The 27,336-nt window shown below is 51.3% G+C and overlaps 1 protein-coding gene across 1 annotated transcript in view; it reads right to left on the bottom strand.

The window, feature by feature from the left end:
* The window catches only part of LOC120381835 (zinc finger protein 850-like), a 77,557-nt gene extending 52,498 nt beyond the window's left edge, over positions 1–25,059 (bottom strand). The window contains exon 1 of the mRNA XM_039499988.1: positions 24,565–25,059. Coding sequence (XP_039355922.1) covers positions 24,565–25,059 — 495 coding nt within the window. The remainder of the gene's footprint in view (positions 1–24,564) is intronic.
* Between the last annotated feature and the right edge of the window lie 2,277 nt (positions 25,060–27,336).

The following is a 27,336-nucleotide window of genomic DNA, read 5'->3' as shown; positions in this document are numbered from 1 at the left end:
GCCGGCTCTAGGTTTTTTGCCGTCCCAAGCAAAAAAATTTTTGGCTGCCCCCACCCCAGCCCTGGGCTCCCCACTGCACCTCCCTGCCACCCCAGACCTGGGCTCTGCCCCCTCCACCTGCACCCCCTGCCACCTCAGGAGGTGTGTGGGGGGGGAAATTCCAGATCTTTCCACCTTCTTCCAAATTCCTCCTAAGGCGCCACTTTGGGGGAATGTGCTCAGAGGGGGAGCGGCAGCCCCCCCTGCTCCCCCCAGCTACGCTCCTGCTTGTGGGGGCCCCTGCAAGACCCAGGGCCTGGGGCAAATTGCCCCACTTGCCCCCGCCTCTGGGCGGCCCTGCTAGCAGCTCTTCTGGGAGCGCAGGGGAGGAATGACTCCCCCTTCTCTAGCTTCTCCCCGTGGGGCTCTGGGGAGCAGGGAGGGTTGTGTGATAAATTCCATCCAACTCCCCCTTTGATCCAAGCCAAGGGGCGTCTCAGCTCTGCATGATCCCCTTGGCAGGGCCAAACAAGGGATGTTTTCCACTGCCCAGGAGACCCAGCCAGGGACTCAAGGCAGCCCCAGACTTTCCCTTTCTCCCTTCTGGGAAATCAAGTTCAAGTTCTACAAGGAGCTAAAGAAGCCTCAACCCCGCATCTGAATTAATGTCAATTTCTCACTGCCTGACAGAAACAAATGTCATTTCAATCCCAGGTGAGTCCACTTCAGTCATAATCCTCAGCCCAATTTCTTCACCCTCCTGCCTTAGCTTAGGGCATTGCGCCACCCTGTGGGCATTTCATGTCCCTCCTCAGTTTCACACAGAGACACAATTTCCTTTGCATGGATCCATGAACAGCAAAAACTCCCTGTGTCTCTTGTCTGAGCCAGGGCATTCAATTGTATTGACACCTTCTCTCCTGCAATGGTAACGGTCAAACAGAGGGGACGTGGCCACCTTCAGCCCTGGCAGTGAGATATTCCCTCTCCTCTTTCTTCATGCTGATGTTGTTATTCCATAAAACATGAACCATGGAATAAATAGCTGAGTTTACTTCAGGGTGAGGAAAGAAAGGAGCCACCAACTCCCCAAAATCTCAGTGCCCCAGAGAAAAGCTGCCCTGTTATTGGAACTAATGATGTGCTGGAGATATGTTGGGAAAAGGGACTGTCTGAATTGCCAAGGCAGGAAACGAACAATCTACAGCAACATCATTAACCACAGACACACTCTAGCCATGCTCCAGCCAGTGGGGAAATGGGCAGGAATTCATAATGTCAACTATAAAAATGATACACATCTAGAAATAGTATAATTATAATCAGCCAATCAGAACCTCTCCATAGACCCCTTATGCGACAACCTTTCTACAATATTGGCTACAAATAGAACAGCGGTCGCAATGGTGATCTATACGGTTACAGATTATGTCAATAACGTCACAGGAGGTGACACGGCATCAGTGAGACTGATATTGGAATAGCCTCCAGTTTTGGTGTCCTCATTTGAAAAAGATGGTGTGAAATTGGAGCTGGGGCAGCAAAGAGCCACCAAATGTTCTGAGGGCTGGAGAAAAATGCCTTCTAGTGAGCTACTGAAAGAGCTCAACCTGCTTAGCTTATCAAAAGAAGATTGAAAGGCGACTTCATTGAAGTGCTGAAGTGCCTTAATGGAGAGAAGGGATTGGGTATTAAAGGGCTCTTGAATCGAGCAGAGAAAGGCATAACAAGACCCAATGGCTGGAAGGTGAAAAGAGACAAATTCATATTACAACTAAGGCACAAATATTCAACAGTCAGGATGATTCACCAAAGGAACAAGCTACCAAGGAAAGTGGTGGATTCTCCATTTCCTGATGTCATTTCATGAAGACTAGATGCCTTTCTGGAATGTGTTTGCCCCCAAAGTAGCTCTTGTGTCATACAGGAGGCCTGTGATATGCAGGGGGGTCAGATTAGATGCTCTAATGGTCTCTTCTGGCCATAAAGTCAACTCATTTCTGAAAAACTGAGTGTAGCATTGGGAGCAGCGTCTGATGTTTCCCTGTCTAGCCGGCTTGCTGCCTAGAATGAACGCTCCTTGAGTGGGGTGATCCACAGGGAGTAGCTCAAACCTGCAAAGTGCCTGGCCAGGGGCAGGACATTGGCACAGCAAGGGAGGGGTGTGGCAGTGACATCACAAAGGCCTTTTGCAGGACCTCAGCCTATTGGTCCAAGGTGGTGGGGAGGTGGTGACCTCACAGAGAGATGCTGACATCAGCCAGGCAGGACAGGGGCGAGGGGCCAGGGAAACCTCAGAGACCCTGTGGCTTTGCTTCAGCAAGTCTCCTTCTCCAGGTCTCTCTCTGAGGACTGAGAGAGTATTCGGGTTCACGGACGTGAGCGCCAGGAGGAACCTCTTTCGAGTTTCCTCCTTCCCTTTTAGTGATTTTACTAGAAAACAGCCGTCCCTGTTTAGAAGGTAAGAGCCTCCTCGAGGTCTGAAACCTGTTCAGTCTGATCCATCTGGTGACAGGTCACTTCCCTTCTCTATACCTCAGGCTCCTCCCCATCTGCCCAATGGGAACAGGGACAGTTCTCGAACTCTGGGCAGTCGTGAGCCTGAGTGAGATAAGGGGCGATAAAGCCCTCTGTGAAGGAGAAAGGAGAGTTTCACAGTGTTTAGCACCAAGGAAGTCTAAAGTTTGCTAAAATGTCTAGTCTGTGGAAACAAGAAATGGTCGGGGCCAAACTTTTTAACCATTGCCTTTTCTAAAGCCCATTCAGGGATTTGAGTCTCTGTCTTTTCGGTACCTGGGGTTTTTTGCCAGCAGGAGAGAAGAGATTCCTGCCTCCATTTTTGTGGCCTTAACAAACCAGGTGTTGTGCCGCAGTTCTCATCTGAGATCCCTGAAAAAGAACATCTTCCCATCCATGAACAAGACAGGAGCTATCTTTCAAAGGGGAACAAAGAGACCCCTGGGACTTGCAGACTAGCCAGCCTCACTTCTATAGCTGGAGAGATACTGGAATATATTCTTAAACACTCAGTTTGTCAGCAGCACCTACAGGATAATTTGGTTCTTAGGACAAGGGAGCATGGATTTGTCAAGAACAAATCATCCCAAACCAATCCTCTTTCCTTCTTTGGCAGGGTTCCGGGCCTAGTGGAGGTGGGTAAACAGTAGATGGGATCTATCTTGGGGTTACTAAGGCGTTTGACACAGTCCCGCAGGACATTCTCACAAGCAAACCAGGGAAATGCGGTCTAGATGCAATCAGTGTCATGTGGGTGCAGAGCTGGTTGAAAGCCCAGACTCCAGGGGCCCTTCTCAATGTCTGGCTGCCCAACGGAGAGGGTGCACATAGTGGGTCCGGCAGGGATCAGTCCGGGGTCTGGTACTATTCAATAGTTTCATGAATGATTTGGAAAATGGAGTGGAGAGCCTGCTTCTAAAACGTACAACTGACACCAAGCACTTTGGAGCACAGGATTGGAATTCAAAACGCCCTTAACAAATTGGAGACTTGGTCTTCTTGAGCCAAACCCCATGGCTGGGCCCCTCTCTCTAGACTGGGCTGAAGTGAAACCCCAGAGCCAAACACTCCTCCTCCTGGGCAGTGCGCTCCGACCTTCAATGGTCAGATGCTGCTTAGCGCTGTCAGAGCAGCTTTGGCTGGGGGATTCTCCCAGCACTTTCCAATAGCGGAAAGGTACGAAATCCCCATTTGACAGCTGGGGACGGAGCCCTAGAGGGGGGAGCAACTTGCCCAGAGTCCCCCAGGAAAAGGAAAACAACCAGCAGTGGAACCAGTAGGAAACCCAGCAATGGAACTCAGGAGTCCTGGGGGTGTGCTAGGGTGACCAGATGTCCCAATTTTATAGGGACAGTCTCAATTTTTGGGTCTTTTTCTTATCTAGGATCCTATTACCCCCCACTCCCTGTCCTGATTTTTCACACTTGCTGTCTGGTCACCCTCGGGTGTGCACATGTGGGGTCCCAGCTGCTCCCTGCCCCCTTCATTGAAGCAGGTGTGCAGGGTTACTGCCCTGGGAACTGCAGGGCACCAGTGGCCATGGGGCTGGCTGGAGGCAGGGCAGGGGCTGATTGGAGGTAGGGTCTGGCTGCAGGCAGGGCAAGGGGTGCGGGGCTGGCTGGAGACAGGTGTGTGTAGGGCTGGCTGGCTTCAGGCAGGGACGCAGGGGGGTGCATCAGGAGTTGGCAGGGCTGGAGACAGAGGAGTGCGGGACTGTGGATTCAGGCAGGGGTGTGTGGCAGGAGTTGGCTGAAGAAAGGGCAGGGGGTGCGGGGCTGGCTACAGGCAGGGCATGGGGTGCGGGGCTGGCTGGAGGCAGAGCAGGGGGATGCAGCAGGGGTTGGCTGGAGCCGGGGCATGCAGGGCTGGCTGGAGACAGGGGGTGGCTGCAGGGAAGGCAGGGGGTGGAGGGCTCGCTGAAAATGTACTGAGCAGTATTTTAAGGTGAAGATAACACCATGGTTACCAGGTGACTGGCACATCCTGGGTTAAAGAAAGGAAGGGACCTGGAGTTAATAGTCTGAAGTATTTGTGTTACCAACCCTGTCACTGTCTGACCCCCCTTCAGTGCGGAGCAGGTGTGTACGTTGCTGTGTGGAACGCACAGACTCCTGCAGAGCAGGGGCAGCTGTTTCCTTGGCAGAGAGCCTGGCACCTAGGAGACTTTCTTGACTTGCTGTTTTGAAGCAATTCAGTAAAATAACGGTGGAGCTACAATGTCCGGTCCAAAATTTCAGCCCCCCCTGGTGCAAAAACGCTATTTTAGGATCTAAACAGGAGGCTTCCAGCGCTAGGACACCTGACCAGAGAGCTCAGTGGGGGCGTAACAGCTGCTGACTCTGAGGGTCCTGGGCTAAATCCACTTGCAGGTGGAGGCGTTTTGATTTATTTGATCGATAATGAGGAAGGCCAAGAGAGAAGGAAAGAGAGAGACTCCCTGTCACCTCTCTCCCCTGCTCCCTCCCCCCTTGTATTCTGTAACCCCACCTCACTGGGTTCCCTGTGCTGGTGTCATGGGGGTGACACTAGAGTTCTGGGGATTTGGGGGAGGGGAAGGGGGCTCTTCACTTCTCAGCATTTCACACAAATTTGTCTTTGGGCTGAAGTTTCTCCTGTGGGGCCTCTCAGTCAGAGCTGTACCCCACCCTGTTTGCGGGGGGGGGGGGGATGTAAATTGCAGAGCAGGCAGAGAAGTCGCCCATAAAGGGTCATATTGTTCTGGTGACTGGTTCTGACCTGGGTCCCACATCCTCTGACACAGGCTCATGTGCAGAACATGGGAGCTCTGGCTTTTCCTAAATGCTGTAGACTGTGAGTTCCTGGAAAGGGCAGGGGAGAGGGAGCAAGAGGAGAAAGGCAGAGACATTGGAGACGAGGAATTGGGGGGAGAAGAAGGAGAGACAATAAATGATTGAAGCAGAACAGGTGTCCCAGCTCCATCTTGCTCATCACAGGTGTTCAGAGAGACAGGTAGCTGCAGGTTTTCCAGTGTCAAGTCTGAACTTTGATTCTAACAATGTGCGTTGAAATATCAAGGGGATCTCCACATACCTGATCTCTTCCCCCTCCCCTTTTTTGTATTAATTTTTATTTTGACGTGTTTGGCTTAACCATGATCTTCCCTTTCCCCACCTGTATTGCAATTTGGGGTTTATGTTTATTTTGCCTCCCTTTTGTTCATGTCATTATAACTGTAACAGCAAAGGAACCTGAAGGAGCAAAAACTGACTCAAAACTTTATTTCCCCATCATGCGGGAACATCCTACCAACAACTCACGCAGCTGGAATCATAACCCACAAGGCCAGGGGATGGGAGATGCAGGTTTCCAAGGGTTCTGTCTTTCTCAGATGACACATTCCAGCCCCTTGTGTGCCTCCATCCTGAATGACCTGCTGGACTTCGACACATTTATTGTCTCATTCTATAGATAATGTGATTGTAACACAATGTGAGTGAAATTAAACCACTTCCAGACAAGGAAACAACAGAAGAAAAAAGCCATTATTGCATTGGCTGGGAATCAAACCCAGATCAACTGCTTGGAAGACACCTACGCACACCACTATAACACCAATGCATCTGGCAGGAGTAGCTTTCCTGCAGGCTCTGTGTGCTGGCAATGGGGTGACATATGACCATGGAGGTAGTGAGCAGGGTGGTTGGGCTGGAAGCTGCCTGACAGCTGGGAGCAGAGTTACCATCCCAGAGTGACTGAAAGGGGACAAAGGTGAAAACAGAGCTCATTGGGAGCTGGCCCCACATCTTTCCCGCCCCTAGGAGAGGGGAACTGAAGCTTAACTTCAATCACAGAAAAATCTTCCCTGAGAAGGAAGGGGACAGCTTGTTTTAAAGACCAGGTTTGTGTTTGTTTCTGGTACATATGGAGGGGCTGGGTAGTGCTGATTCCAGCCCCCAGACTCTGGGAGGATAAGGAACAAATTCAGGCTGCCAGTGACCTGCAGGAGGGAGATGATCTTTTGACAGTGACGGATGCCTCGTCCTAAAGGCCTTTGTCTGCCCCCTTCCAGTGACTGTTTGGCACAGGAATGCAGCCCCCACTCCTGGGTCTCTCCTGGGGAAATAATGTTTCTGTGCAAAACACCAAAGCTTTTAACAGAAAGGAAGAAAAGGAAATGGCCACATGATGGGACTAGGACCTAAGGAATGAAACACAAGATGCTTCTGCCCTGTGCATTGACTTTTAACCTTGTTTGTGGTGGTGTTGTATCCATGCTGGTCCCAGGGGTCCTCTGGGGCATCGGGAGAGTGGGCTAGATGAACTGGTCTGACTCAGTGTGGCTGTTCTTATGTTCTAACTGCTGGTTATGGAAGAGACGACCTTCCAGGCTACACAGAACTGAAGAAGTGTGTGGGGTTAGCTCCACAGCTTGTCTCTTTCACCAACAGAGGTTGGTCCTCTTACCCTCACCACCTTGTCTCTCTTGGACTCTGAAAAGTGTTTTCTCTCCACTCCCTTTGGAGAGAAGTTAAGTTTCTCTTTGGGCAACTATCAGGCTGAAGAAATTGTATTGACTGTGACACTAGAATTGAAGATTTAATATTATAAATAAATGAGTCTAAACCTGAGGTTCTGGTTTTCACATTGGTTTTTCTAACTCAGTTCCCAATGCTCTTCTAGAAAGGCCTCCAGGACGCCTGCCCAGCCCAGCAAAAGTGGCCAGGAGAAAGCCCACACTGCTGCTCTTTCAGGTACTTGAAGGCTGCTATCAAATCCCCCCTCACTCCGTCAGTCTCCAGTCTGTGGCAGTGCCTGGGATTCTTCCGTCCTAAGAGCAGGACTCTGCACTTCTCCTTGTTGAACCTCCTCAGATTTCTTTTGGCCCAATCCTCCAATTTGTCTAGGTCGCTCTGGACCCAAACCCTGTCCTCCAGCGCTTGGATTCTTTACATGCTTTCACAGAGCAAAGAGCACATGTTCCATGATTTCATAGGGCAGAGTTTTGTGCTATCGGGAGCTTTCCCTGTGTGGATTTGACAGGTGGATCAACATAGAGACACATTGTGACCCTTCTCAGGGTGCTGAGGGCTGTGAGTCTCCTTGTTGCCACCTGCCACAAGGAAGAGGGAGTTTTGCATTTGGCAGCTGGATGTTAGTGACCAAACTCACCAGCTTGCTGGAACTCAAGGACCCTCCTCTGAGCTACAGCAGCCACCTTAACCCTTGAGTTCCTTCAATGTGTCCCCCTCTGGGGTCCAGCCCGGATCACCAGATACTTGGTGAAATCCCAGATCCTCTCTTCCCCAAGTATCCCAGGTTACTAGTTTTACTGTGGACCATTGCTACTGTATTTCACACAGCACCTGAGTACAGTTATCGAACAAGCAAAAAATTTATTTAACAACGGATAGAGATTTAAACAAACAAACGTGAGTGATGGAAACCAACTGTTACCAACTAAACAAAGGCAGAAAATGACAGAATAGAAAGGCCAGCACAAAAAACAGAGAGAGGAACAATAAGATACTAAAAGGACAATGGTTGGAACTCTCCATTTCTCTCAGTCTTTGGATTGATGGGTACTAGAGCTGTAGCAACAGTTGAGGAACAAGGGGAAATTCAATCTAAGGTTTGAGCTGCTAGTGAAGCATTTCCCACACTCACGGCATTCATAGGGCCTCTCTCCTCCGTGGATTGTTTGATGCCTAATAAGGTGCGAACTGCGATTGAAGGTTTTCCCGCACTCAGTGCATTCATAGGGTCTGTCCCCTGTGTGGATTCTCTGATGTTGGGAAAGGTCTGAGCTGCTAGTGAAGCATTTCCCACACTCAGTGCATGTATTTTTTCTCTTTCGCCTGAGGATATCCTGCTGTGTTGTGGTTTCCATGAGGAGCTTCTGAGTTCCCCAACAAGAAATAAATTTATCCACTTTCTTCCCTGGCTGGTTTCCTTGATCTATTTTTGGTCTGTGCTGAATCTCCCAGGATTTTCCCTGCTCAGGACTCCTGGACACATTCCTTTTCCATCTTTGAGATAATGCTCTGTTTTTACCCACTGGCTCAACATTTTCAACCTGCGAATTCTGCTCCTCTTTCTCACATGCCATTGCATCACCTGCTGTGATAGAGACAGAAACCTCAAACAGGGATGGAAAGGGGAAGACCAAACAAAAACAAGTGCTGAGGACAGGTCAAATAAAAATCAGGAGCTGAACTCCCCCAAACTCTTCCCCAAAATAGGAGAGAGGAGGGGGATGAATTCAGCCTTCACATCCCATCCAAATACGCAGGGGGAAGGGAGGAAGCTACTGCCTGGTGTCTGCTAGGATCTATAGGAAGCCATGAGCTATATTTACCCTGAGGATACAACCCCTGCTAGGGATAATAATGAACTGAGAGACCTCCCCAAGAGCTTTGTAGGGCATCCCAGATGTTTCCTTCAGGCACTTACAGATTCTGAGGTGGTTTAATGTTTCCTCACCTGTGCAGGAAGATCTCAGGATCTCTCTTTCCTCTGACCGCTGGAGGTCTGGGACCCATGGCTCTTCCCCTTGTTCCAGCTGGGAGATCACATCAAGTTGGAAAACTAGAAACCCTGCTCAGATGAAAGAAAACAAAGGAGTTCAGTTGATTTCATAAGACTTGGTCATAAAAAAACATTCTATTCATTTAACTTCAGTGCTTAGTGTGACCTGGTGGGCCAGGGGCAGTTCTCACTGAAAATGCCAAGATCAGGGCAGGCTGAAAAAGGGAGACCAGATGCTCCCAAAACTGCTGGTTAACACAGAAGTTAAACTCACCAACCAGTCACCAACTGTGCTTCTTATCCCCAACATGGGTTATTGAGAAGCTGAAAAAAGAAATCACACGGCCCCCTTTATTCCATCCCAGTTCTCTGGCTCCTAATCAGCAGCGAGGTCCAGTACAGTGAGAGGTTATTTAAAAACTCTGCTCACATAAACAAAGTGTTCCTCTGACCCCAAAGGGTCACAGCCACATCACCAGGTCAGTATAGGTTTGGATATTACCCAAAATTCCATCCTTCCAGACAATCCTTTAGCATCTAAACTAAAGGTTTAAACGAAAGAAAGACAGAAAGAAGTTAAATGGGAACGCAGTCAGATACATTCCAAAATGGATATATCAGGTTCTTAGCAGTATTGGTGAGTTGCTGGCTTGAAAGTCCGTCTGGAACACATCCATAGCTTGGATGGGTCATTCAGTCCTTTGTTCCAGGGTTCAGTTTGTAGAGAAGTTGCTCCAGAGGTAGGAAGGGGGATTGAAGACAAAATGGAGATGATGCAGCTGCCCTTTACATTCCTTTTGCCATGTGGCCTGTACTTCCTGTGTCCCAAACACAAGCTTCAAAGCACATGGCATGGAAAAGCCTTGGAGTTCCATGGGCTCATTGTACAGATAATGACCCTGAATGGGCCATCAAACAGGCTAGGCAGTGTTGATGCCAATATGTCTGGGGATGTCACCCAGAAACACTGCACAAATCTGGAAATACAGATATACCCTACATATCTATAACTCACAATACAAAGGTGATACAAACATTGAAACAAAATTATCATACTTGGCAAATCATAACATTTTCACTGATACCTTACATGGCATATCTAGCACGATTCATTGCAATTTTATCAGATTATATTATTATTTTATTATTAATATCAAAGTGTCTCACAATTCCATACAGTGTCACACCTGGTAAACCAGTGAATTCCCAGGACCAGTTCCCCAGGTCCTTGAAGATGCCAAGCACTGTGCTTATGAGGGATTGAAATACCCACATATCTGCTGGGAACACACCCACAGACACTGTGTAAGTCTATACCCCTGTGTTCACTCTTCTAGAAAATTATGATCAATTTTGTACGCAGTATGGCTTGTGAGGTATCATTTAAAAACGCATAATCTACTGAATATTATCCTCCTGTTAAAATGTGTAGTAACACTGTATGTAAAGTTATGAGATTGTACAGTATGAGATTACTGAAAATGTTACAATTCTGGGGAACACCCACAGACCAGTTCCTCAGAGACAGCAAGGCAAACAGCTGGTCAAACAGCCAGTCTCCTGTAGGGGGAAGGTGTGAAGAAGACATTTACATTCCATCACAGGGACCTCTTGAAGCTGTTGTGGAAAACAACCACACGATTGATTTTGAATCAGCTCAGCCTGAGGCTCTTTTCTTAGTTAAAAGTGCGCAGGGGGCGACAGCTATTGGAATACTGTCCCCTGAGCTAAAAATCACACAAGCCTTTTAAAGCTTAAAACCCCAAACAACGACACATATGTTGCACGTTAATTACCTTATTTGGAATATATTGCAAAATATGATGCAAGCAATGTTGGAAATAATTAAGAAAGGGATAGATACGACAGAATATATCATATATCATATTTGTAAAAACAGCAAATAAATCCATGATACACTCACATCTTGAATACTGCATGAAGATGTTGTCGCCCCATCTCAAAAAAAGATATATTGGAATTGGAAAAGGTTCAGAAAAGGGCAACAAAAATGATTAGGGGTATAGAACAGTTATGCCAGACCTAACCCCCAGTTTCACTTGAGCAAACAGGAGATATTTGACACTGTGCGATACGGCTCCTGTGCTCTGTTCCCAAAGTATTCTGCAGCAGGGGAGGGTCTCTGGTAGTGTGTGTGTGTCACTGGCATATTGGGGTGATGCTGAAACAGGACAGAGTAGAGGTGGCATCATGGGGCTGGCATGAACCTTTTCTCTTCATTTCCCCTTCCAAGATCCGAGGGGACAGGAACCCTTACCCAGCGAGGTCACAGTCTCATAGTTCTCCTGCATGACATCCCAGTAGAGGGCTCTCTGAGCGGGGTCCAGCAGAGCCCACTCTTCCCTGGTGAAATGCACAGCCACCTCCTCGAAGGTCACCGGCCCCTGAAAGAGCAAGAATCCAACACTCAGGACCTCTTTCCCCACTCACAGCTCCACTATTTGTGGCAGAGAGGAGCCAATCAAATGGACGCTCTGGGTGGATCCCACTCAACAGAGTCCAACCCCCACCCCGCTCAGAGTATCCAGCAAATTCCAGGGTGAGGGGACGAAGAGAGAGCCCCTTGTCTCTCCCAGCAGATCCATCACACACCTACTAGCCACTGACTGATACAGGAGATGGAGCCCCTAGCAGGGTCCAGGGAGAGCTCCCTGGTGGGAAGCCCAATAACCTCCCCATTCTGAGGAGCGGGATATGAAGGGAGAGGCAGCTCCAATAAACCTGGGTGCCCCCTTCATAGCTCACAGCAGCCACTGGTTAGTGAGCTCAGGCTCCAGCACTGGGAGTCTGGTCAGTTTGGCTAGCTCCATGTAGGTGGGCTATTTTCTTTCTTCACAAATTAGGGCATTTCCGCCTCCCAACCTCCTGGGTCTGTTCCTAGAATCTAGGGCACTTATTAAATAACTCCCAGCAGGTTTGCCACACCCTGGCCTCCTCCTTTCCCCACGCTGTGAATTTCCTGCCCCGCTCCAACCTCCAAACCAGACTGTGCAAACCTTCCCATCTCCGGTGTATTTGCTCTCCCTCTCCTCCAGCAGGAACCCACCAGCAACCCCCCGATAATCTCTACCTGAGTTGGCTCCACTGCAGCCATTTCTCTTCCCTGTCCCACGCCAGGCTGGGATGAGCTGGAGGAAAACATGGACGCCATTCTGCAGCCTGTCTGGGGGAGAAGGGCAGTTGTGGGCGTTTCAGAACCGGTTTTAGTTAACTTCACATCAGAATTCCTCCAGGCCCCTTCCCTGCACACAGACACCCTAGATTCTGCCATGCAGGGAAATGCTCAGTCTGTTTATAACAATGTAGACCTGGCCCTCCGCCATGCTAAGCCCAGACACATTTTTAACCTCCTTCTCCTCCCCTCACCCCTAACAAAGTCTGTGAACACAAGGCTCGAAAAGAGCAGAACCAAAGGAGTCACTGTGGGGGATTCCCTCGGACACTGACCCCACGGCAGCCACACCCCAGCAGGGGGAATATGGAGTCAGGAACTGGCTTTTCCTTTGTCTGATCCTTGTTTTGTTCACTGGAAAGTGGTTCTGCCCAGGGATGCAGCAATACATGTGTCTGGGTGGAAATCTCTCCCCCCTCATTTCTCCCACTGACCCTTTCAGTCTCTCCTTCCCCTGTCCTCTCTCCCTGCCCCTCTGGCTGGGAAAGTCCCATTCCTGGGGGCTTTGCTCTCCCAGGGCTGGATTTTCTCCTGGCAATTGCTAATGGGAGGAGAAATAGGGAGGGGCTGTTTGTGCAGAGTCACTTTCTTGCCAGACCCGAAGACTTTCCCTGAGGTCTTTCAGTTACCTGGAGACTTGGCTCAGAATTTAGTATTAACAGGGCCCAGGGCTGCCCTAGGAGGCTAGGACCAGCTGGAGAAAGTCATCCCCTGGGCCAGGCAGAGAAGCAACTTTAATTCAGGTCACTTCCCAGCACAGAACCCCACTGGGGGAGCAGCAGCTGCTAAGCCTGGTCTCCCCGATCACAACAGAGGCTGCAGCGTCTGACCCAGGAAGCTGAACCCCAGTATCCTGAGCAGAGAGGGACAGAGCGTTTGAGCAGCTTCCCTCCTTTAGCTCTCTGAGGAGAGCAGCTAATGAGAGCCCCTCCTCACAGGGAGAATTGGTAATCTCATTTGCCCCACTGTCCATCTGGAGTCACTCCTTGTCTTTCCATACAGTGACTCTGGATTAACAATGGTCTCAATGAAACCAGAGTTCAGAAAGAATGAGTCCAGAACGCTGTGGAAGAGACCATTGTGCGGCAGTGCTGACCCCCTTCCCACCTCCCTCACCCCCAGATCCAGTACAAGGACTGGACAATCTAGGACAATGGAACTGGAAGTTCCTGCAGTTTTCAAGAGGGGAGAAGAGCAAAAATCTGTGATTTCACCTCACAGTGACTGGGCCTGGCCAGGGAATGTCAGGCAGTGCTTGGAGCCAGGATTCTGGCATAAGCTAATTAGGGAGAAGAAGCGAGGTCGGGAGCGGCCCCCAGAGCCCCAGTCAGCCCCCGCCCCCCAGATACTCCCTGGGACCCAGCCCCCAGAGTCCATAGCCAGAGACCTCAGATACCCCTCAGAGCCTCACCGGCCAGAGAACCCCCACCAGACCGTCACTGCCAGGTTGGGAATCCCAAAGGGTTTTCCCCCTCACCCCAAGAGACCCCAGAAGCCAGAGACCCCCCAAAATGGACCCCCACTGGGAACTCAGTCCCTCACTGCCTGCCTAGGACCCCTCCCCCCCTGCCCTCCAGCAGGATCTGCCCTGCCCTTTGCCTGGCACCCCCTCCTCCCCCCTGCGGGATCCCCTGATGCTTTACAGGGGCACCCCCCGGCCTAGCACCGGGGATTCTCCCACACACACTCTGTGCACTGGGCACGGCAGCGATCCCAGGAGTCTGCGGGGGAAGCCCAGACAGAGCCCCTGGCACAGCACCAGGCTCCCTCTAACCCCCTGTCCCGCCTCCCCAAGAGACGCCCACCCCGGCTGTTCTGCAGCCACCAGGCCCCCAGCGATACCCACCTCCAGGACCCACAGCCTCAGGGCTGGGCACATCACAACCACCCCCTGAAACCCCAAATCTCCAGAACCCACCAACCTCACTAGGGTACCCCCTGCCCAGCCACCCAGAGGCCTCCCCCGCCACAATCCCCCTTCAGCTGCTACCTCCCCACACAGCCCCACCCCACAACACTGTTACCTCACAGTGCCTGAGAAGTGGATAGAAAGTGACCACCGCCCCCTGCTGGCCAGTCACACAGGCAGAGGGAGCCCCGGGGGATGTCTCTTGAACAGGAGAATGGAAGGCCTGGAGGGACAAAATAGATAAGAAATTTCCATGCCCTGTCACTAGCAAATAATGGCCACCCTGGATCCACCCCAGAGGTGGCTGCATCTTAGCACTGCGGGAAGCAGCCCCTCACAGAGGCCATTTGTCATGGGGTTTGGGATACTTCTGGACCCACACTGCACTCAGAGTGACCTCTTCATCCCATGCCAGCTGGAGAAAAGAAAAGGGTCCAGCCAACTCTCCAGTTACCAGCTGGGAACCACTGATCCCCAAACAGGGGGAGGCCTCTGGCTTTGATGTGTATTAAATATCTGGCTAGTCTCTTTCTTCAGCAAACATTTTAACAGAGATAAAGGAGGGAACAAATGATTCACAAAGGAGACAGGAAAGATGATCTCTGGGCAATTTAAGCCCCTGCGACCTCCAGGATGGAGAAGGACTCAGGGCAACAGGTTCCCTCGAAGGAAGAAGTTGCTGGGATTTAGAAACACGGGGAACAGCCCCAAACCCGAGAGGATTTTTAACTGATATTTGATAATGACATAGAAAAAGGCAAAACCTGAGCTTTGAGAGCAATGTTCAGAAATGAAAGAGAAAGGGTGGAAATCTGAGAGATTTTGGATCCATTTTGCAAATTATAGAGAGGAAAGTGGAAAATCAGAGGGATTTTATATCAGTTGTCGATAGGAGGCAAAATCTGAGTGTTTCACATCAATATTTGATAAATGAATAAAGAGGAAATGGGCACCATTTGCAAACATTTTATATCCAGTTTCAAGAAGCTGAGAAAAGGTGTAAATCTGAGATTTTCTTGGTATTTTATAATTAGAGAGACAGGGGGAAATCTCAGGGCATATTCAATTAGAAACAGAAAACTAGAGAGCAGTGGGGCAAACGTTTAGGTTATTTTATATGAATCTTTGAGATTTGCACAGAAAATGTGTCACAAACTGCGTATTTGATAACATGAGAGAAAAACACCAAGATCTGAGGGGATTTTATATTGCTGTTAACGAACTAGTGGAAAAGGGGGACTGTTGGACTGGATTTTATACGACTGTCCAATACATAAACACAAAGTAATGGTTCCCCCACCCCCACCATTCCCATGGGCAGCAGGGAGCCCTTTGAGGAGCTGATTCAAAGGGAGGGGACGGGAGCTGAAAGGTCCCTGGATAAAGGAAGGGGCAGCAGTGGGGATGGACAGGTGACTGGCAACTAATGGTTGGGGGCAACTGTGTTGGTAGTTAGGGGGCAACAACTGGAATTGGGAAATGGGGGTCTGGGCAGTCCCCACGGGGGACACGTGCGCCTCCCTTCCAGTGATGAGCTGCTAAAATCTTAACAACCGGTTCCCTATAAAAAGTTCTGATTTAAGGGATGTGCCACAGTATGGATTTTTTGTACCAATAGGGTTACCATACGTCCGTATTTTCCCGGGAGGAATTTTTAACATTTACCACCCAGACAGCGATTTAAGAACCTAAAAGCCTGACATCTCTGAGAAAATACAGATGTATGTTAACCCGACCTACAGTTCTTTTTTACAAAGATGGGCCTGAACTAGAAATGAGCTCCATTTCCCAGGTGTGGGTCCCCGCCATTCCCTGGGGTGTGCTAGGGTGACCAGATGTCCCAATTTTATTGGGACAGTCTCAATTTTGGGGTCTTTTTCTTATATAGGATCCTATTACCCCTCACCCTCTGCCCTGATTTTTCACACTTGCTGTCTGGTCACCCTTGGGTGTGCACATGTGTGGGTCCCAGCTGCTCCCTGCCCCCCTCATTGAAGCAGGTGTGCAGGGTTACTGCCCAGGGAATTGCAGGGCACCAGTGGCCATGGGGCTGGCTGCAGACAGGGGCGTGGGGCCGGGCTAGCTGGAGGCAGGGAGTGAGACACGGGCGGGCTGCAACAGGGGCTGGCTGTGGGCTGGTGGTGCTGACCGGCTGTGGCGGGGAAAGGGGCTGTGGCAGGGGTTGGGGGGGTGGCAGGGGCTGTGGGCAGGGGCTGTGGCAGGACGGATGGCAGGGGCTGGCTCTGGCCAGGGGGTGCAGACAGGGGCTGGCTGGAGGCGGGGGTGGCAGAGGCTGCGGGTGGGGGACGGTGGCAGGGGCCAGCTGTGGGCAGGGAGGAGCGGGGGGGTGCAGACACTGACACAGGGGGAGCAGCTGGGAGCAGGAGGTGGCTGTAGGCAGGGGCTGCGGGCGGTGGGTGCAATGGGGGTGGCAGGGCAGGGGGTGCAGATGGGGTAATAGGATCCTATATAAGAAAAAGACCCCAAAATTGAGACTGTCCCAATAAAATGGGGCTGGGGGCAGGGCAGGGGTGCAGACAGGGGCTGGGGCAGGGCAGGGGGTGCAATGGGGGTGGCAGGGCAGGGGGCAGGGCAGGGGTGCAGACAGGGGCTGGGGGCAGGGCAGGGGTGCAATGGGGGTGGCAGGGCAAAGGGTGCAGACAGGGGCTGGGGCAGGGCAGGGGTGCAATGGGGGTGGCAGGGCAGGGGTGCAATGGGGTGGCAGGGCAGGGGCAGGGCAGGGGCTGGGGGCAGGGCAGGGGTGCAGACAGGGGGTGGCAGGGCAGGGGTGCAATGGGTGGCAGGGCAGGGGTGCAGACAGGGGCTGGGGCAGGGGTGCAATGGGGGCAGGGCAGGGGTGCAGACGGGGGCTGGTGGCAGGGCAGGGGTGCAGACAGGGGCTGGGGCAGGGCAGGGGTGCAATGGGTGGCAGGGCAGGGGTGCAGACAGGGGCTGGGGCTGGTGACAGGGGCTGGCTGTGGTGGGGGCTGCAGGCAGGGGCTCTGGGCGGGGAGGCGCAGACACTCACACGGGGCTGGGAGCAGCAGGAGGCAGCCGGGCACCCACCAGGCAGCAGCAGGAGCCCCAGGGCCAGAGCTCCAAAGAGCAGGAGCAGCAGGGCCAGGGGCAGCTCACGTGGCTCCTGCAGCGCAGCGCCCCCGGCGGCCGGGAGGAGGAATTGCACCTTCCCAGCCAGAGCCCCTCCAAGCGACCCGGCTCCAGCTCCCCCTGCCCCCTGCCCTGCCCTGGCAGAGACCCGGCACCTCCTAGAATATCAGGGCTGGAAGGGACCTCAGGAGGTGTCTAGCCCAACCCCCTGCTCAAAGCAGGGCCAATCCCCAACTAAATCCCCAAATGGCCCCCGCAAGGAGTCAGCTCCCAGCCCTGGGTTTAGCAGGCCAGTGCTCCAACCACTGAGCCACCCCACCCCCACTCCAGGGGCAGCCATGTGCTGGGGAATGACTCAGGGCAACAATTTCCCACCTAAACAAGGACAAATCGCTGCAGATACAATGGGTGGGAAAATGTCCCTCACTAGAGAAGATTTTAAACTGACGTTTGAGACTCATGGGGAGAACGGGGGAAATCGGGGGAGACGGGAGAGCTGATCATTGGAGGGGAAAGGGGGGAATCGCCCCAGATTTTATAGCCCCGTGTGAGATACTGAGAGAGAAAAGGGGCAGAACTAGAGAGAATTTGTATCGGGGGCGAGAGGCAAGTGGCACAAACAGGGGAAGGATCCAATTAACCCCCCTTCCCCCTTCGCCCGCCCGCCACTCCCCCCCCCGGGAATTTCCTGGCTGCCCAGAGACAGTTCAACCCCCACCCGCGTCCCACTGACCTTCCCCTACAACTCCAGCTTCTCCTCCTGCCTGACACCCCCATCTCCCCACACCACAGGATTCCCCACCAGGCCCCAGTCTCTGCCCCCCAAATCCCACTGGGGCTGAGGCAGCTCTGAGGCTTCTCCCAGGTTCCCCGGGGCAGAGTCACTTTCCTGCCCAGCCCCAGTGCCCCCCCCCCGGGGTCTCTCACTCCCCGGGGGCTCCGTGGGAGGCTGGACACCAGGGATGCAGGACGGCAGGAATGGCGGTGACAGGCCTCCTGTTCCTCAGTCTCACGGCGGGACCGAGGGGGCTCGTCACTCTCCGGCTCGGGGGCGCTGGGAAGACCCGACCGTGGAGGGGCCGTCGCTGGGGGGGGGGCGGCCCCGCGCAGGCGCTGAGCACGTCCTTATATCACTTCTGTGGCGGGAAAAGTGCTGAGGAGATGGAACGCTGAGGGCTGGTTTTGGCGGGAAAAACCGGTTTGGACTGGTTTGAGCCTGTCCCCTGATGGTAAACAAGTCCCCTCTCAGAGATGGAGTCCAGGGGTCAATAGTTCATATGCTCCAGATTGGATCTTATTTTAAAGCCAGTGATTTACTTCATAAACATCTTATTAACCAACTCATTGAACCTATTGAACAGTTCATACTTCTCACACCTAACAATGAGATCAAAAAAAGAACACAGACAAAGCTTGTCAGTAACGGCTAATGTCCCAACTGGGAAGCACGTGCGCTTGTTGCAGGGCTGCTGCTCAGGGACGGGAACCTCCTGGCACCCCAGCCTCCAAAATCACTCAGGCTGCACTTTCTGCACGACTAGGTGCTGGCTGAGGGGGGTGTGGGAATTGGTGGCCTCTGCTGCAGGTGATGGGAATCTCAGGTATTTAAAGCCATGGCCTAGAGGAGGGAAGTGCCTAACTCCAGAGTCTGCAGCTGCCTAGGGCCAGCGCTGAGGATTTAGAGTCCCTAGTGCTGCCGTTGCAAGGTTCAAGCAGGCTCAGCCCTGGCATTGCCACCCCTCCTGCGGCTAGTAGCTGCAGCTGGCTAAGGCTGGCCTCTGGGAACTGGCCCCATGGCTGTAGCCAGAGAAGCTACAAGTGGCTCTGTGACTACTGGGGCCATTAAGCTAGAGCAGCTAAAGACACTGGAGTTCACCTCAAGGAACAGAGGTCACCAGTAGGACAGGAATGTCAAGGGGAGCAGGGAAAGAGGGAGCAGGTCAGGCTGGCAGAGGGAGCTTCCAGCTGGGTGGGAGCATGTCCAAAGTGGAAAGGAAACAAGTATGGGGAGAGGTGGTGGTGACCAGGTAGCAGACTAGCATGTAGATGGGAGCAGAGGGAGAGAGGCTGGTGGCTTCAGATTCCCAAGGGCTAAGTCCTGACTTTGGCAAGATGGTGTTTGCAGGTGGCTGGCTCACATGGCAGGATGGGGGCTGAGGGGGGGATCTGTCAGAACTGAGCAGGTATCTGCTGGCTTTAGAACTCTGAGCTGAGACTAGGACCACATGCCGTGACTGGTGACATGGGGGGTACTGGAGACATGGCTAGAGAGGGTCTGAATGAGGAAGGAGATAAATCTGTGGGGAGTTTCCTTGATCACTATGAAAGTTCTGCTCACTGTGGACACTGGTAAACCCACATGGGTGTACAGCTCAATAAGAAAACCCGGGGACTGAGGGAGCTGTGTATGGCAATGCGTACAGTCATGTAGGGGTGTGTGATCAAAATGAAAAATGTCTCTGCGGTTCAGTACCAGGTATGCTATGGCACCAATGGCACTGCCCCACCAGGCCCACACTCGGAGCCCACAGTGACTACATAGGGGCCTGTCACCAGATGGATCAGACTGAACAGGTTTCAAACCTCCAGGAGGCTCTTACCTTCTAAACAGGGACGGCTGTTTTCTAGTAAAATCACTGAAAGGGAAGGAGAAAACTCAAAAGAGGTTCCTCCTGGCGCTCACGTCCGTGAACCCGAATACTCTCTCAGTCCTCAAAGAGAGACCTGGAGAAGGAGACTTGCTGGAGCAAAGCCACAGGGGTCTCTGAGGTTTCCCTGGCCCCTCGCCCCTGTCCTGCCTGGCTGATGTCAGCATCTCTCTGTGAGGTCACCACCTCCCCACCCCCTTGGACCAATAGGCTGAGGTCCTGCCAAAGGCCTTTGTGATGTCACTGCCACACCCCTCCCTTGCTGTGCCAATGTCCTGCCCCTGGCCAGGCACTTTGGAGGTTTGAGCTACTCCCTGTGGTCACCCCACTCAAGGAGCGTTCGTTCTAGGCAGCAAGCCGGCTAGACAGGGAAACATCAGACGCTGCTCCCAATGCTACACTCAGTTTTTCAGAAATGAGTCGACTTTATGGCCAGAAGAGACCATTAGAGCATCTAATCTGACCCCCTGCATATCACAGGCCTCCTGTATAACACAATAGAAGGTGAGGGTGGGGGGCTGAGGAAGCGAGCGGGCAGCCAGTGGCGGGGGGGCAGGTGAGCCGGCGGCTGGCCCCAGTTCACCTCCACTCCACCTCCTCCCCTGAATGCCCCGCCTCGCTTTCCCCCCTCCCCCTGCTAATCAGCTGTTCGCGCAGGAAGCCTTGGAGGGAAGAGAAGCCGTGTGGCGGCTTCGCACTCAGGCCCAGCAAGGTAGAGACGGAGACGAGGTGAGCTGGGGCAGAGGGCCTGTCCGCACCGCAGCAGATAACCCGGGGGGGGGGGCATTGGGGAACCGCTCCCCACCCCAGCTCACCTACCTTCCGTCTGCCTCCCTGGGCCTGAGCACGAAGCCACCATTTGCTTCTCAGCCCTCCCAGGCTTCCCACGCGAACCGTCAAGGGCAGGGGTTCCAGGGGCCGTCAGGGGACAGGGAGAAGGGGTGGTTGGATGGGGCAAGGGTCCCAGGGGTTGGAGGAGGGGTTGGATGGGGCGGCAGGGGGCAGTCAGGGGACAGCGAAGGAGGGTAGATGGGGTGGGGTCCCGGGGTGTCAGGAATGTGGGGGTTGGATGGGGCAGGAGTGGGCCACAACCCCCATGTGGGGTGAGGAGGGAACTGGTTGTTAAGATTTTGGCAGCTCATCACTGGCCAGGGGGTGGGAGGCTGAGGAGGCGAGCGGGCGGGCAGTGGCGGGGGTGAATATGCGAGCCAGGAGGGGGAACGGAGGTGAGCGGGGGGCAGGTGAGCCGTGGGGCTGAGGAGGCGAGCGGGCGGGCATTGACGGGGGCAGTTGAGCTGGCGGTGGGGAGGAGAGGTGAGGAGGCGAGTGGGCAGGCAGGTGAGCCGTGGGGGTGGGGGCTGAGGCAAGTGGGCGGGTGAGCTGGCGGCAGGGGAGGGTTGAGGAGGTGAGCGGGGTGGGGGCTGAGGAGATGAGTGGTGAGTCAGTGGCTGACCTGTTCTGCTGATCTGGTCTGGTTCCCAGCCCCTCTCCAAGGGTTGCAGCTGTCTGGAGGTGCTGCCTTCCTCAGTCCCACCTCATTCACTCCACAGGGCAACTGATTACCAAGTGGGGGGGAGATCTTATTCTACTTCTAGCAAAAAGACATTTTCCTTTTACCTTAATTATACTACCTTAGGGGCCCCCTATAACATATTAGCAAGGTTCATTACCGCTGTTTTGGCAGGGCAGTGCTGGGGAAGGAGGGTTTGTTTCCACGGGGCAGGCGGCACTTGGGGGGGGATTGTTTCGGGGGGCCTGGGCAGCGCTGGGGGCGTTGTTTTTGCAGGGTGGGCGGTGCTGGGGGAGTTGTGTTTTGGAGGGGCTGGGCAGTGCTGGGGGGGGGGGAGAGGTTCAGTGGGATTTTCAGCCCTCAGGTATTTTATTTGGAGTAATATTGCCCTCGCCGCTTTACGAGTTGTGCAGGCCTGGACTAAACCACAGCCTCGGGACTCAGCATTCAAGTATCCTGTAGTCTGAGCTTCGCATCTGATACATTCCCTCATTGGCTACCATTGTTTGCCCAGCATGGAAGTGCTTCTTATCCAACAAGGCAGCCAGATTGGGACCCGTAGGCGCGGAATGGCTCTGAAGGAATCAGCTGTTTCTCTCTGTGCTTCATGAAACTTTGGATCCAAATGGTAAAAGACAGTTGTGCCCAATTTAATCATGGGGTCCTTCAGGAGTGTGACCAATGCCACTTAACTAGGGAGCAGGGTTCTAAAAATAGTTTACCTGGGCCACAGCTTCCATCTTGGGGGTGACAATCAACCACTAGTACCTGCAATTTCTACCTGAGCTCTTGTGAAATCTTTGATCTTCCTTGGAGTAATTTTATACTTCTCTGGCGTAGAATTCTTCACCAACTGCACAACAGATCAGTAGTGACAGTGAGGTACAACTCCCCCCACTATGCCTTTTTATTTCTTTAATTTGGTGGCACAGATTTAAATTAGGGACTAAATTCAGGTGTGGCTTAGAATCCCTGTAAGACAACAAATGTCAGGTCTCTATTAAAAATAGGTATCTTTCTGCAGCTATATCACATTCAACATGGATTTCATTTTCTACACATTTGCAGCATCTCCCAGGGGTGAGCTGAAGAGAAATGTCACTTCCATTTTCCCATCTCTACCTAGATAGGGATTGCATTTCCCAAATAATAGGCAACATGCAGCTGATTAGGAAGGAGATCTCTTCAGGAACAACCTCCTGCAGGGCCTGGGCCACAATGGCTTTGGTAGGCAAATGCATGGGTACTTTGCTTAGTTATAAGTTATTTACGAGTGAATCCTCTTCCCAGCCCTTTAGAAAAAATATAGGCCTAAGAAGCTGAACAAAAGGGGGATTGGGATGGTGATGAGGAATCAGGGTAAATCAGAGGGATTCCCTATGTTCTTCTGCTGTTATAGAGGAGAAATGACATTTTCCCCTATCCCTGCCTTGTTCCTGCCCTGTGTTATAGTTCAATATATTTTTAGTGAGAAAAATGGTAGTAAAAATATCTGCTCCCCAGCACAACCTGAACCAACATCAGAGCAACTGAGAATGAAACAATTGGTTCCTAAAGGGGGAACTCGATGACTAACAATTGCTGTGAAATGGGGGAACAATATAACCGTGATGCTCAGGGTTTGTTTAGACCAGGGAAAGTGATGGAGTTTAGGTCAGGTCACGGGGGAAGCTAATGCCAACCCCTGCACCTGGGCTGCATCTGCTCTACAACTCTAATTGTCTTTTTACACCAAGATGACTAACTTGAGCAGCCAATGCCATGTACAGAACCTAGTGGATGGAAGGCACAGGTAGTTTTTGCCTCAGTGTAGCTTGTTGGGTGTGACGATGCGGTCCTGGCGGGACCCAACTGAGAGTGCCAGTTCAGGACCAATTGCTTAAACAGGACAGTTACAGCCCTGGGCTGGGGTTTTTCCACCTGTAAGGCAAAGCAAACTAGCCAGCCAAAGAGGACTTTGGTTTCACACCACTGGCTAACCACGAGTCACACAAGCAATTCCCTTAGACACTCCAGTCTCCCGGTATCACCACCACTGCCACTCGTCCTGGGGATGAATGGTTATGAAAACCAACACCCCAATAAAAGAAAACGGTTCTCTCGATCCCAAAGAATCAAGCCCCAGACCCAGGTCAATATACAAATCAGATCTAACCCACAAATCATGCTGTTGCCAATCCTTTAGAATCTAAAATCTAAAGGTTTATTCATAAAAGGAAAAAAAAGATAGAACTGAGAGTTAGAATTGGTTAAATGGAATCAATTACATGCAGTAATGGCAAAGTTCTTAGTTCAGGCTTGTAGCAGTGACGGAGTAAACTGCAGGTTCAAATCAAGTCTCTGGAGAACATCCCCGCTGGGATGGGTCATCAGTCCTTTGTGCAGAGCTTCAGTTTGTAGCAAAGTCCCTCCAGAGGTAAGAAGCAGGATTGAAAACAAGATGGAGATGAGGCATCAGCCTTTTATAGTCTCTTTTCCAGGTGTAAGAACCTCTTTGTCCTTACTGTGGAAAATTACAGCAAAATGGAGTCTGGAGTCACATGGGGAAGTCCCTGCATACTTTGCTGAGTTACAAGGCGTATTTGCCTTCTCTCCATGGGTCAATTGTATAGCTGACGGTCCTTAATGGGACATCAAGCAGGCTAGGCAGAGCTAACACCAACTTGTCTGGGGAGTCACCCAGAAGCATAGCACAAGTTTGAAATACAGACAGGATAGAGCCAATATTCATAACTTCAACTAAAAAATGACATGTATACAGACAGTATAATCATAACCAGCAACCCATAACCTGGTCTTAGACACCTTATATGACCCCCTTTACATAAGATTTGGTGCCACTACAGGACCTTGGTTACAACCATGTTCTATATGGTCCCAGATTCTATCAATAACGTCACCTGGAGCTGATGAACATTCCTGGCTGGAGGGACACACACTCCTTCAATTCAAAGGCAAAGGAGTTGATAGAGAAGATCACAGGACTGACCCCAAAGAAGGGTGAGTTACACAAGGCAGAAGCAGGAAACTCATCTGGGGGAGCCGAGACACCACGGTGAAGATGGTGCAAAGATCACGATGACAGAATTAACAAATGTGATTAAAAAAAAATCTTTGGTCAGTCCTAGTCAAGGCGTTTGTGGATTTTCAGATGTCTAATAAGGACTGAGCTGTAACCGAAGCTTTTACCGCACTCAGAGCATGTGTAAGGCACCTCGCCTGTGTGGATTCTCTGATGTCTATTCAGGGCAGAGCTCTGATTGAAGCTTTTCCCACACTCAGAGCATGTGTAGGGCGTCTCCCCTGTGTGGATTCTCCTATGTCTGATAAGGTGTGAGCTCTGCTTGAAGCGTTTCCTGCACTCAGAGCATTCATAAGGTTTCTCACCAGTGTGGATTCTCTGATGTGCGACAAGGTTTGAGCTCCGATGGAAGCGTTTCCCGCACTCAGAGCAGGAGTAGGGTTTCTCTCCTGTGTGGATTCTACCATGTGCGAGAAGGGTTGAGCTCAGATGGAAGCTTTTCCCACAGTCAGAGCATGTGTAGGGCATTTCTCCTGTATGGATTTTCTGATGTCTAATAAGGTTTGAGCGCCGATTGAAGCTTTTCTCGCACTCAGAGCATGTGTACGGTTTCTCTCCAGTGTGGATTCTCTGATGTGTGATAAGGATTGAGCTTCGATTGAAGCTTTTCCCACACTCATGGCACATGTAGTGTGTCTCTTCGAAGTTGATTCTCTCACGTGTAATAAGGTCTGAGTGGCTACTGAAGTTCTCCTCTGGCCTGTGCAGAGTCTCACAGGCTTTTGCTTTTTCTGGGAGTGCACAACTCCTGGAATCGTTCCCTTTGGATCTTCCTGATAACATCCTAGGTGTTTCTACTTTCTCAGCATCTTCCTGCTGGGGTTTCTCCTCCTCATTCTCACTCACCTTCCCATCACCTGATGGGAGACAGAGAGAATCCAGACACAGGTCACTCTCTGCACCTGAGAGAAAGGAAATATCAGTGAGAGGAATGGAAAAAGGGAGGAACAAACCAAAATATGTGCAGGAGAGATCAAACCTATCAGGAGCTGATTTTCCCCAAACCCTTCCCCAGAGGAGAGAGGAAGGGATCAGTTTTGGTCTGCATCTCATGAGAACACTCAGGGGAAAGTGAGATCGGGGAGGGACCTGCTGCCAGTTGTCAGTCAGAATAGGAGGGAAGCCATGAGTGACATCTGCCATAATGATTCCACATCTGCAGGGTACAATCTTGAACTTGGAGAGCTCACAAGGTCTTTGTACGGCATCCCAAATGATTCCTGCATTCACAGACAGTTTTTGAGTTGGTTTAACCAATTCCTCACCTGTGCAGGCAGCTCTTGGAAGCACTTCTTTCTCAGAGCCCTGGGGGTCTGGGACCCACGGCTCTTCCCCTCGTTCCAGCTGCGAGATCACATCAGGTTTGGAAACTGGAAACCCTACTGCAGGCAAAGAAAACAAGGGACATCAGTGGAATTTGTGGGATACTTGTCACAAGGAATAGTCCATGGTTTTAACCCCAGCTCATTTTTAAGCAGTAACATCCCAAGGCCAGCTTCCTTGGCTCCAAGTGGCAGGAGTGTTATTATGATTATTAGAAATTGGCGAGTGAAATTGCAAGCCCGTTAGCGATAATTTTTAACGAATCTCTAAACTCGGGGGTTGTACCGTTTGACTGGAGATTAGCTAATATAGTTCCTATTTTCAAGAAGGGGAAAAAAAGTGACCCGGGTAACTACAGGCCTGTTAGTTTAACATCTGTAGTATGTAAAGTCATGGAAAAAATATTAAAGGAGAGAGTAGTTACAGACCTAGTATCAGAGGGGTAGCCGTGTTAGTCTGGATCTGTAAAAGCAACAAAGAATCCTGTGGCACCTTATAGACTAACAGACGTTCTGCAGCATGAGCTTTCGTGGGTGAATACCCACTTCTCTTGCATCTGAAGAAGTGGGTATTCACCCACGAAAGCTCATGCTGCAGAACGTCTGTTAGTCTATAAGGTGCCACAGGATTCTTTGTTGCTGTTACAGACCTAGAGGTCAATGACAATTGGGACAAATTACAACATGGTTTTACGAAAGGTAGATCGTGCCAAACCAACCTGATCTCCTTCTTTGAGAAAGGAACAGATTTTTTAGACAAGGGAAATGCGGTGGATCTAATATATCTTGATGTCAGTAAGGCGTTTGATACGGTACCGCATGAGGAATTACTGGTTAAATTGGAAAAGATGGGGATCGAAATGAAAATCCAGAGGTGGATAAGGAACTGGTTAAAAGGGAGACTGCAGCAGGTCGTATTGAAAGGTGATCTGTCGGGTTGGAGGGAGGTTACCAGTGGAGTTCCTCAAGGTTAGGTTTTGGGTCCGATCTTATTCAATCTATTTATCACTGACCTCGGAACCAAAAGTAGGAGTGAGCTGATAAAGTTTGCGGATGACACGAAGTTGGGAGGTATTGCCAATTCGGAGAAGGATTGGGATATCCTCCAGGGAGATTTGGATGACCTTGTAAATTGGAGTATTAGTAATAGGATGAAATTCAATAATGAGAAGTGTAAGGTTATGCATTTAGGGATGACTAACAGGAATTTTAGTTATAAGCTGGGGATGCACCAGTTGGAAGTAACGGAAGAGGAGAAGGACCTCGGAGTCCTGGTTGATCGCAGGAGGACTATGAGTCGGCAATGTGATGTGGCAGTTAAAAAAGCTAATGCGGTCTTGGGATGCATTAGGCGAGGTATTTCTAGTAGAGAGAAGGAGGTGCTAGTCCTGTTATACAAGGCATTGGTGAGACCTCATTTGGAGTACTTTGTGCAGTTTTGGTCTCCCATGTTTAAGAAGGATGAATTCAAACTGGAACGGGTACAAAGAAGGGCCACTAGAATGATCCGAGGAATGGAAAGCCTGTCGTATGAAAGGAGACTTGAGGAGCTCGGTTTGTTTTCCTTAACCAAAAGAAGGTT

Source organism: Mauremys reevesii, linkage group 14, assembly GCF_016161935.1.
Source record: "Mauremys reevesii isolate NIE-2019 linkage group 14, ASM1616193v1, whole genome shotgun sequence".
NCBI lineage: Eukaryota > Metazoa > Chordata > Testudines > Geoemydidae > Mauremys > Mauremys reevesii.
This window is presented reverse-complemented; position numbering and strand designations above follow the sequence as displayed.